General features: G+C 41.1%; 1 protein-coding gene across 1 annotated transcript in view; it reads left to right on the plus strand.

The window, feature by feature from the left end:
- The window catches only part of LOC138051698 (nucleoporin NUP188-like), an 80,325-nt gene extending 72,510 nt beyond the window's left edge, over positions 1-7,815 (plus strand). The window contains 7 exon segments of the mRNA XM_068897955.1: positions 62-136; positions 495-652; positions 1,728-1,806; positions 4,170-4,301; positions 5,121-5,179; positions 5,576-5,705; positions 6,348-7,815. Coding sequence (XP_068754056.1) covers positions 62-136; positions 495-652; positions 1,728-1,806; positions 4,170-4,301; positions 5,121-5,179; positions 5,576-5,705; positions 6,348-6,539 — 825 coding nt within the window. The 3' untranslated portion in view covers positions 6,540-7,815.
- Positions 7,816-12,237: the final 4,422 nt, after the last annotated feature.

Raw genomic sequence — 12,237 nt, forward strand, 5'->3', positions numbered from 1 at the left:
ATTTTTTGTTGATTATTATAACGATTGTGGTGATTGTGGCGCGTTCGCTTTTGCGTTACAGACTCGCATTGGCGTTCTTTGTCAAAGCTGTGTAGCCTTGCTGACCCACCCTAGATTGTTGGCTCATTTGCTCGAGGTGCGTGAAAACAGGGTTTGATGGTTATTTTGCGGCAGCCTATGCTGCGCTTTGTTTCACTTCATTCTCGTTTAGACCTAAAAGTATAGCTTACGACATTCATTGTGTTTCCGGTGAGGCTAAAGCATGATGTTTGAGGTTCTCCACTCCATCTCGTGGTGGATCTCGCTGGGAGGGGCATTTTTTTTGGGAGGGGGGCGAAAGAGTGGGAGCACTCGGTCTCGTGATCTAGTGGAATCGGGAGAGATAGATTCATTCAAAGTTCTTTACTTCTGTTTTCTCTCGTTTATGTTGAGTTTGAGCCAATCCCAGTGCACGCCGGTGCTTAACGTGTGAATGCACTATGTCTTGTATTTAGATGTCCAAGGGATCCAGTGTTCAGTCAAACAAGCCCCAGTCAGCGGACGTGTCGCTGTCGTTAAGCGGATCCTTTTCAAGAGAGATGCTCAGGACATATTCGTACGCTGACGATGACACATTCAGAAACAGCCCTCTTGTTTCCCAAACACAATCACAGTGAGTAAATGAAGGCGATGTCATCTTCCAGGTAGTAAAGAAAGGGAGGACAGGTGCGGAATTCGAATTGGTATGATTTTACTCAAGGAATTTGCCCGACTTTCTGTGAGATCGGTTGCTGTTATACCCAAACAAAAATCAATCATAGCAGGCGCACAAAGAAAACAGCTGCATAGAAAAAGAAAGACTAGTGGATTTTCTCTAAAAATATATTAAAAAGCATGGCAATATACAGCCAATATAGACTTGTTCAGTACGAGTTATACGAACCAACTCTAGATCTGGAGTACTGATGTGAATTTTGCCGTATTCTGCAAAGGAAGCAATATTGAGAGAAAGAGAATGAATCTTTTCTATTTAAAATCCTGGAAAAAAGTAAAGAATCGTGCGGAAAAGACAAAACCATGTTATGGCGCCAAATGCAATTTTCTTTAGTCGGGCGACAAAACAGAATAGTCCAGTTCGGTGTTCTTACGATCGAACTGGAACGATTGTAGCCTGTAATGGAGCCTGATGCGAGAGATTAGGACCGTTTATACGAGAGAAAATAAGCCGCGACTTACTCTGGCCGCGGCGTACATAATACGCGAAAGGAACTATTTATGCGAGTATAAACTCCAAGGCCAGGATAAGCCGCGGCTTGAGAAAGCCGTGAACGTAGATTTTGTACCATTTATACGGGGTGCTCGCGTCTTATGTAAGCCGGGGCTTATTTTCTCTCGTATAAACGGCCCTATTGTGTTCGACTTAAGTTCACGTTTCCGGTGTTTTTCGGTAAAGTGTAGTTGCTTTGAATTCTGATGGGTACATCGCGTTGTCTTCTCCGTTTGCCGATTTTGTTAGTCAATCAGTTTCGGTATCTCACTCGAAAACTCTTTTGCACCAAAGAAGTTCTCTTTCAGGTAACCTTACCAAAGAAATGGTTTCGCCATCCTCCGTATTTTTTTTAAATTTATCTTATCAATTTTAGTACTCCTTGCCTTATTGGTTTAATTTATGTCATTTTCTTTTATACCAACTGCTGTTTTACTAACGTAAGACGAAAACCGTTATTGCTGTATCTACTTGTTTTTAGATTGTTCAAGATTTTGTGCAACTCTCTAGCCATGTTACGCCATTTTACTCCGGACATCTGCGGAATTCTCTTTGATCAGGTAAACAGTGCAGCCTATAAGAACTTTAAATAATTAAGGATTCCTTTGTTCTCACCGACCCTTGCAACGCGTCTAAAACGACAAATATTTGAGGCAGATGTCTTGGAAAGAGTGTCCAGTACAATATTTGACACATATTTGCAACGCGGCAGCGGTTTGGCGAAGACCATGCTAAGATCTCTTTGGAATTATGAAATCCTAGCAATTTTCGTGTAATTTTGCGACACAAACTCTCTCTTGTGCCAAAATGCCTTCTTATCCTCCCGCCCTTCTCTTCATTCAATATTGAATATGCAAACTTCCGTCTTGTTGAGTGCTTATTTTGATTCAACACATATACATACGTCCTTAATTGACCACTCCCCATAGGGGCTTTTCAGAGCCAATGAAACAATTACGACAGAACGGAACATTCAACAATAACTGTTAAGAATCCCAAGTGGCCGGAGGCAAGCTACTTGGCTACTTACAAGTGCAGCTGAGAAGTTAAACTAGGAACTTCCAGGAACATATTCAACCAATGGTCTGAACGTGTCTTGAACTCGATATCCCCGGATCTCAAGGCAAGCGCCCTTACCATTACCATTGGGCCACTTACCTGATTGAGAGAGAGGGAAGGGGGGGGGGGGGGGGAGGGGGGGAGGGAGGGAGGGAAGCAGAACGAGATGGTTTACAGACACTATTGCGCGCGGACGTCTCTCAACGTAATTTGTGTCAGATTAGAGACATTTCGCATTGCGTATTGTTCGAATTTTTCGAAAAACCGCAAACCTCTAACTGTCCCGCGACATGGCCTTACGGTTGAGTTTGAAGTCTGCGGTTCAAGTTCGGACGGGTGAATACCCTTCTTGCGGTAAGTGATTTACCGCAGCGTTTTTCACCTTATAAAACTCATGAATCATTCATAATGGGAAAACAACGGAAATGTTTTAATAATCAATATCTGTACATCTGATACAGATATTGCGAAAGTCTATTCAGTTTGCGACTACGGCAAACCGCTAACGGCTAACCGCAGTTTGAAGTTTGCGGTCGGCTTTGAAACGCGATGCTAAATGGCCCTGCCTAATGCATGTGTGGGGCTGTGGCGGGGTCCCGATATGGGTCCCATTGCTATTTAAGTGAACCTGTTTGAGCGGATGCTACATGCCCCTCTTGTGTGGATGTAGAATTTCAAATGTCCCAAGGCAGGCGATTTGATTTTTTTTCCGTGAAGAATAGCAATATCCACTACAGAAACACTGTGGATTCCCAGTCCGGCGCCCTAACAACTAAGAACTAATGTGTGAAAACAACAAAGGTTCGGACGTTTTAATAAGTTTTTATTTTATTCTATTATTGTTATTTTTTGTATGACATTCTCGTTGTCGGATAACCTCTAATAGCAGTCGACAACACTTAACTAGTACCGGTACAAATACACCCGATGTGTTGCAACGTGTTAGGCCCAATGATTTTCAATGTTGAGAGCAATATTGGCGCAATATTTACCTCGTAGGTGAACGTAGTTTGTGTTTGTAGCGTATAATGTGATTGGCTCGCTACCCTGGCCAAAAGCAAAAGACTAAACAATTGAAACGATGCCTCAGACTTAAACACAATAGAAGCTGCTCACAATACCAAACAATAGCATGTCACGAGAGCTGCTACACTACTGGTTTGTGTCCATTGGCAAACATGTACTCAAAGGTTTTTCGTGAAGCCCCCCAGACCCCATTCATACATTCATAAACATTCTTTTGTTGTGGAAGCCAACGAGATCTGTTCTCTGAAGGATAAACTAATACTTTTTTTGGCTTCCATTTCTGAAAATGGTGTATAAGGGCTGACGGAGGAGATTCTCTCAGTTCGAGCCAGCTCTTAATTTATGCTATTACCCTCGCTGTTTAGATCTCGAAGGTTATTACTATTATTAGCACAGAAGTTTTCGGGATATACCTCAAACCGCGGTTTGCGGTTACTCGTTTGCCGTTAAAGGTTAGCTCGATTTTGAACTTTAGCAAGCCGTTCCTGTTATGATCATCATAACTCGGCGTCGCCATCTTGAATATTTCATTGCTAAAAGTGCTCTCAAATAGAACAGCTCAAATTCTCCCAAAACATCTGATATGGTCAAACGGGAGGTCTGGTTGATCTCTGGCTATAAAACGCTGCCGTAAATCACTTACCGCAAGAACCGGTGTCTTGAAGTCGATAATGGAACCACAGACTGCAAACGTGACGGCAAGGACAAGATCACTTGATTTTCCGACGTTCGCGGTATTGCCCGAAAAATTCGTTGCTAAAACTCTCTATTGTCTCGCGGTTCCATTCTCGTCCCAGGCTTTTTTGTTTTGTGTTCTTAATCTCTCTCCTTCCTACAGGGTATGGATTTGGATTCCTTTCCTTCCCTCCTGTCCCTTGGTTTCAGTTCCCCCACCGTAGACCACGAGGAGCCACTGTCGTTTGGAACGCTACTGGCTTGTCTCAACATGGCGCTCTCCAACCTTGGTCCGGTGAGTCTCTTGGCAGTAGCTTGAAAACTGTTTCGTGGGAAATCTAGCATTTATCAAACAAGAAGAGCTATTCAGCCAATGAAACTGTAATATCTCTACGCGTACGGCTTGCTCTTAGGAAAATACTGGGTCCCGTTTTTTCATTAAAAATAGGGAGCTTAAGCACGCGCGTTTTTGAGACGCGGACGTTAACCGGAAGGGAAAATATCGCGTGCCAGGACAGTGGCGTCTCCCAGATTTTTAGATTTATTGTCTCTAATGGACAAAAGATACTTAGTAATGTAAATGTGGTTGTGTGAATATAAGTTAAAAGGAAAAACAGCTCACTTCCGGTTGCCGTCCACCTCTCAAAAACCCGCGTGCTTAAGTTGTTGAACGGAGTTGATATGTAAACAGATGACCATCCGGGAATACTCTACTGTACGCTTTGAGCTGTTAAAGAAAACTCCTCTTCTGTCAAATGTTTTACTTCAAGAAGTTTTCAAAACAATTTTTAGAATCACTTATTTTTGTTTTCAAATTTTTCGGGCGTTGCCTTCTTGAATAATTGGGACGTGTTAATATGCAGAAGGTATTTGCGTGAAGTTTAAAGAGGCGATAAAACGAATTTAAAATTCATTCTGGATGTAGTAAGATTTGAGGTTCCTTTGTGAAACCTCTATTCAGAGTTCCCTCTTTATTGCTCGGTTTTACGTAGGCCAAATGTCCGACCATTCTGCGCGATGCAAACTCCACTTGTGACACAACCAGTGGGTTTTGTTTTAAGACCGTTGCTCTTTATCGGTTGCCTCTGACTTTTGACTTTTAACTTTATCTCAGCCTGACTTGAAGTCTCCGGTGAAGTCACCCGTCAGAACTTTATCCGAGTCACTGCCAAGGTACGGAAACTGAGGTCAACTATGCCAGAATTTGTGCAGATGTTTGGCTGTTGGACGGAATCTGTTATGTTGAGTAAAACAGTTGTACCTGTTTTATCCTAGCCTCAAATGTTGGTGAGATAAATTATCTTACCAAAAACAACTGTCCTTTCCTCAGGCAAGAGAATTGTGTCTTCCTTTCTCTATCCCGTGGGGCCAAGTGTTGACTGCGGAAAGGTGAAATGCGTGTTTTATGCTGCTCGTGAATTATTTATTTATTTATTTCTTGTTGGGGTGGGGGGGGGGGGGGGGGTGGGGAGAGAGGTGGTTTAGAAAAAATATCTTTAGGTGAAAATGAGCCCTATTTGTTGTCTCGCTCGACCGAGTATTTATATTAAATTTATATGTTCGACGCAGATCATCGCTGATGTTCACAATGGAGAATGCCTTAATTGTCACCTTGTCTCAAGCCTGTCGGTTTTTGCGGGATCCCGCCCTTGACCCGAGGGTCAAGCAGTTCCTAAAGAGAGAGCTCGGAAGTGAATTGGTAAGTCTTCAATGCATATATGTTTGTGTTTAAATGTGTTTTGGGCTGCATCGCAGTGCGAGCAACTCGGCAGTTTCGAAGAAGCTTTTTGGAGCCTTTTGAATGGGCTGCGCGATTTAGCTGCATTTGGGTAGGGCCTTCGGGAGCTAGGCACTAGGCCATATTCGTATTCTCACGGTTGCACTGAAAACGAGCATGAAGGAGAGAGGATGATGCGGAAGAATCTTCTCAGATGTAAATTATTTTCCCCGCATGAGCCTTTAACGCATGTTCGTTCCAGTCCAACCGTGAGCATACGACAAATAAGGTCTGTTGTGAATTCGTGATAGGATTTTTGAGTGTGATATAAAATGTTCTAAGTATCGTTAATTTAAACGGCGGATTTGAAGTGATTCCAAAAAGGTCAATAATCGCAGTAATGAGAGAAACTTTAGCAGTTGCAAAGAAACCTGAAAGAATTCCAGGCTCAAACAGGATTTGAACATATGGCCGTGTACCTCAAATTGTTACACAAAAGAGCCATCTGGAAGATGCTCCAATGCAGTGGGCTCTTGATATATCCCGAAAGGGGCAAATGGACATTAAAAGTATGTTCCAGGTCGGGTGTGGTTATTTTTAATTAAAAAACGCTTGCGCTTTTAGGGTAACTTTCTTGGGGGCCTCTTCCGCCATTTTGTACGCCGTGGTCTTCCCCCTTCCCCGGCGGGATCTGCACAGACGAGCCCGAGTAGCTCCGCCAGGAGAACACCAACAAAGGCACCGGCTTTTACAGAAGCCCCCGAACAGAAGTTCTTCAAGTTTGCGGACACCTTTGTCAAGCAGGTTTTGAGATGAGACAATGTAGTAGCAGGAGTTCAAAATTTCATGCGAAACACGACCTTTGGTGGCTTAGGTTGTGGTATGTTGGAGATCCATCTCCTTCTGTCTTTTTGCTGCGACATGTGGTGATTGCTGCAAAACCGCGCTTTTGTTTTCTCCGAAGAGTACTAAGAAAATGGAACCTTTGGAGTAAAAGACAGCACCCGGGTGTTTGCATATTTCATATCCGTTAACGACCGCAATTGTAAAAGTGGATGTTAGTTCTCCTACAGAGACAAAGTGAGAAAGAAGCCTGCCTGAGAATTGTGAAACAAATCGACTTCCAGTTGACGTGAATCGCTTAAAAACATGCTTAAGCTACATAAGACCAACCTGTAGCTGTTCCCGATAAACTCTCAGTCGCACAAAAGGTGCATTTTTGAAACCCGTTGGGAATCAACTTTAATTCAAATGCACAGAAGAGCCGGAAGTCCATCACCTTCAGACTTCCTGGTTTGGAGTCGTCCACAGGTCCAAAATGAATGCGGCTTGTGAGGTTTATGTCACAATGTCATGCAAGTAAATCACTATCAGGCTTTCTTCGAGCAGTTGGTTACGCTGTAGTCGCTCTACTTGTAATCATTATTATTTCTACTAATTTTAGATGGTAGAGCAGGCACTGAAACTTCGCCGCTGAATCGGGGCCCGATACTGCGCATGTTTAAAAAGAAAACGTTAAACCCTTAGAAGCTGCCGTGCGTTTTTGTCTCCAGAAGGAGGCTGCGATTCCTTTGGTCAGCCTTGAAAATGCCTTTTTTTCTTTTAGCTGATAGAAAGACCCACAGCCTAAGTAAGGGGCGAGAATGAGGCCACAATTTAGTGATATTGGTTTTTGTCAACTGTATCACAACAAAGAAAGGTTGATCTTTGAACTTCACGATTCGGGGACGAGAAATTGTTGCAGATCTCCACTGTCATTTTAACAAATTTGTGTCATGCGTATCATGTGGTTACGTGGGCTTTAATGTGACAAATTGTTCCCCCTGATGGCAAGGTGCACCAATCTCGTCCCTAGGGTCCACTTTTCTTTAGCTCAGCACCGAGAGCACGGCCAGAGTCCGTGTTCTTGGCGCTGACCAAACGAAAAGCGGACTCTGGGGACGACAATGAGGATGCACTTGTGAAAAAAAGATTGGGATGTAGTTGTATGGATCAAAGAATGATATTGTCAACAGGATCAACAGGAGTTTATTAGGAAGCACGTGGTTTATTGTACATTTTGAAGGAATAAACGGAACTTTTTAGAACTGAATTATGACGTTGTTGCAACTATTATTTTCCGTTAGCAATGGAAAATTATGAATGCTTTAATTAAAACCCGCTTCTGTGTGACCTCCGCTACTAAACAATCGATGATTGTACCCCTCAAAAAGAAGTACAATCATGCCGCCTTCGGAAACTCTCTTAATGAAAGACTTTTGGTGTCAGGTACCATTTACAACATGCCAGTTACACATATAACTACATTGACCTTCGGCCATGGCACAGGATCACATTGATATTGTTTGCGTCTATGAATTATCTGAACTCAATCGACGTAAAAGCACAATGAGGCCTCATCGTTGAATATCAGAAATCAAAATGTGATTTGAAAATAAAAGAACTGTTAATCTCCCTTGACTGTGCAGACACCTTCCTTCCGTGTAGTACCTAAAAATTGCAAGGCACACGAAATTTGTTTGATTATAACAAAGCTGTTGATTGGATAAGATAATTGGATATCTGTTAGGCTTCGTTTGAACAAGGGATTAAAGCAAAATTGTGAAATTATTTCAAGCAATATGTTGTGTTGTGCTGTGCCCGCTGTGCCCTGCAGCATTAACTGAACACATTTGTGTCATTTGTTGGGACAATTTAGCCGCATTACGTTGTTTGTGTAGTCAGAACTACACCAGGGCCGGATGAGAGAAACTATTGCTCACATCGTGGTGTTGGAAAATAACGCAAGCTGTTGTGGAAGTGAAAACTGATCAGTTTTGTTGGTTCCTCGCTTTGTTCAATCAACAAATCACATTCATGCGGCTTGTTTAAAAGGACACCAATTAACATACTTTAGAAAAAAGAGGAAACTAATAAGAATGAACTTTAATCTTATGTGTCAGTGGACTTTTCGAAATAGAACTAATTGACGATTTTTCAGAAAACAAATAATGCTCACATTGAATTGGATGTGAGAGACATCTTGGTCCAGAGTAAGGATCAAAAAACTCGACTCCCACACTAGAGTGAGTCCTGGATTCGGAGTCAGGACAAATAAATTACACGAGACTTGAGTTCTCTTTAAATTCTAGGGTTGCTGTTGGTTCCTTCGACGATGCTATAAGCCGCCTTTTGTTAATTTAATTCAAACTTGCTCAAACCCCCCCCTCTTCCTTCCCTCTTCCTTAAGGATAGGATTTGTTTATTTGCTTTGCTTGTTGATCCTGAAATTAATAATCGGATTTTTTGTTTCATTTTCGGAAGTAGAAGCCATCGCATTTTCGAACGGAGTTTTAAGAATGAAGTCGGTTAAGGTCAACTCGTGATTAAGTGATTTTTAATTTAAATTCTGCTTTTCTCACCAGCTTTGTTTAAACGTTTTTAAACAGGCTTAAAATTAAGTCAGGTTCTCCGAAAGCACCGTAGAAAAGTATTGATTAAAAGCTTTCCTTTGTTGGGTTTCCACCTGTCTTGATTGCCGAGGCTGAACCCACACAACATTCGCCAAATGCTGTGTTTCTCGCACTCGGCTGTTCGTGAACAAACCTGGCCACAGTACGGGATTCGGGATTTAAGTCCAGCGAGAAAAGGTCATTTTAGGTCCGGAGGACATTTCAATTTAAGGTAAGCATGAAATTTGTTCGTAACATTTAAAAACAAAAGATGTGTACATTACACAGCTACCGAGGAAATTTCATATCATTGTGCTGTAATGACGATAAAGTAAATTGAAAGTTGCATTGGAAATTTTCTAGACAATGCTTTTCTTTCCTAATTCCTTTTCCTCTTACCTTAAAGAAAGAGAAATTGTGAAGTTTGTACTCTGAGAATAGGAAAATTGTGTTCTTTGCCAATTTCGCCGCTTTGTGATATCAAATTCTAAAGGTCTCTTCATACAAGCCCGGTTGCAAGGATCTCACCTTGCCACTTAATGCTTTGTCACTTTGTGTTTATATGCTATTGAGATCTTTGTTACGCGGTGCAATTCTCGGTACCCTTGCTGGACGTTTTTTTTGCCATACGAACCCTCCAGCGCAGTTGTTAGATCGAAAATGAAACCATGTATTTTAGTGAGAGACTTCTCTCATTTGCCTTCTCTTCTAGTTTTAAGTTCCGAAAATAAGGTGTCTTTCAGCAATTATGATACAAAGTTTTGATGTTTTAAAAACAATAAAAACGAGACATTCTGTCCTGGCCTGTTTGTTAGATGTCGAGGTCCCACTTTTCAGTTCTGTAGCTGGGCGTAAATGTCCCTACAGATCATAAATTCATTTCGCTAACCGAGGCATCCGGATACAAGCTTCCACATGATGAAGAGGCCTCGAGCACCATAAATGATTTTCCTATTACCAGGGAACCGGAACCTCTATTGTTCGGCTTAGTACATTGGAAAAGGAAGCACTTTTACAATCACAGGTCAATTAAGCACGGACTCATTTTCTATCACTGTTAGTTTGAAAAACGAGACGAAGTATGGAAGAACGTTGAAGGGTGATTTGATTGAAGCAAACAGCGAGGGATCCGCACAACAAAGGTAAGCAAGGACCCCAATGAAAGATTAAGGTATTTGAAATCCCTTTTTTTCATGTTTGGATCAAAAATAAAACCCGTAATCGCTATTTTTGCTCTTTACAGTTAAAATATCGCTTTTTTTTCTCTCGCTGACGTCTTGTGTAACAACGGATTGAAAACAGTCCACGAAAGTGCAGTTTACAAACAATCATTTCACGTTTCAGTTTTCCTTTTTAATAATGTTTCAGCTTATAAACAGCGCGTGTTTACTCAATCGTAATACAACACTCCTAAAAATGAACTCCTGCTAGTCAAATTAAACATAAAAATGAACCATTTCAAGTTTTACTCAGCATGTATATTAAAACTGAATTTAAAACAAAAGCTATCACCTGAATGAAGATTATGTTGAATCCGACTATTGTCTTTCAAAAAAATATGGAAAACTATGGCCACGAGAACCATCGAAACGGTAATGAAATTCAGAAGATTTTTTGCCTTCTGAATGGAGTGATTCCTTTAAGTAAGCTCTTAAAAAGTTATCAAAACTGCAGGAAGCGTCTAAAATGAAGCGAGTCAATTAACTTTATAGAAACGAAATCTCGCGTTTTGGTTATAGAAAATGCTTTTCGGGAGACAATAATTGTTTTTGTTATGTAAGTGACGATGAAATTAATCACCACTATATCCACTAGGGAAGAGCTTAATATTGCAAGAAATTTCTCATTGCAAATTAAATTTGAGGAAAATCCTCAAAGCAAAGTCATTAATTTCCAATAAACTTGTGTTTTGTCAGAGCGAACACAGCTGTGGTGCCCTGACTGAAATTAACTTTGAACGTCGTTTTCCATCCGTCTGGACGCATCAAATTTCTTGGTAAGTCAAACTTGGTACAGTAAGCCTCTAAAGGTTGCTTTTTACAAGCTCCTTCATGATGGTTTAGTTTTTTGTGGGAAGCTTATGCCCGGAAATGTGGCTCACCTTTCCATAAATTCTATCGATCCGATCTTCAGGCTCACTTTGTAATTGTAATAGTAAATCTGGAAGCTCCTCATTCATTTGTCTATCCAAGTATTTGGGATGGGTATACTGTGTAGTCCATTCTTTAACTAGGGTTTATTTGTGGGAAATATTGGATGCAGGCAATAGGTCATTTCATGGTGCCAATGTCCTCTTGTCTTTGATCCTGAGTCCCCTTGCATACAACAAGTCTCAGTGAAAACGATGTCGTTCGTTTTCGCTGGAGCCTAGAAAATTTCAAAGCCGACAATAAAGTTCAATTTGACTTCAGTGCGATAAATTAAACTTCGAAGCGAATCCGAGGAGTGAAAGCACTTGTAAGAACGTCATTGATCCAGTGCTTGTTCTTGAGAAAATTATTGGTCCAGCTTGGATCAGTATTGCTTCAAGTAATTCAACCAGAAACCGATTGTTTCAACTGAAGTTGTAACTATTTTAATAATCCACTACAGTAGATGCTTCATCGCTAAGATATGAAAATAATTTTTTACCCTGTTTTCAAATGTGAGTTCAACGGTGAGATCATTGCCATGGTAGTACGTTTTTAAATTAATAGAACAAACTAAGTTTGATAAGAAATTCACTGTTGTACAAGAACTCCCTTTAAAAAATATCGAGCATGATATTGTACTAAGTTAAAAACCGAGTCACCTCGCTACGGCTGGGTTTCACATGCAATTATCAGCACCTGCACTGAACAAAGTCCATGGACAAAGACACCAATGAACAAAAAGTTAATGTGTCGGAGTTTGGTACTTGTGGTTATGTCTGTGTCCCTAGTGTGAAATAGCCCTCACTGAGGAGGGTTTTGACCAACTTTAAAACATGCTTGCATGCAAAGTTGTAAAAGAAAACATTTTAATCCAGGCATCCGACCCAAAAGTTCTAGTTTTCTTTGTTTGGAGTCCAAGGAAGAAAATAGTTGCTAAAAAGGGTTAACTAT

This window comes from Montipora capricornis, chromosome 6 (genome assembly GCF_036669925.1).
Source record: "Montipora capricornis isolate CH-2021 chromosome 6, ASM3666992v2, whole genome shotgun sequence".
Classification (NCBI taxonomy): domain Eukaryota; kingdom Metazoa; phylum Cnidaria; class Anthozoa; order Scleractinia; family Acroporidae; genus Montipora; species Montipora capricornis.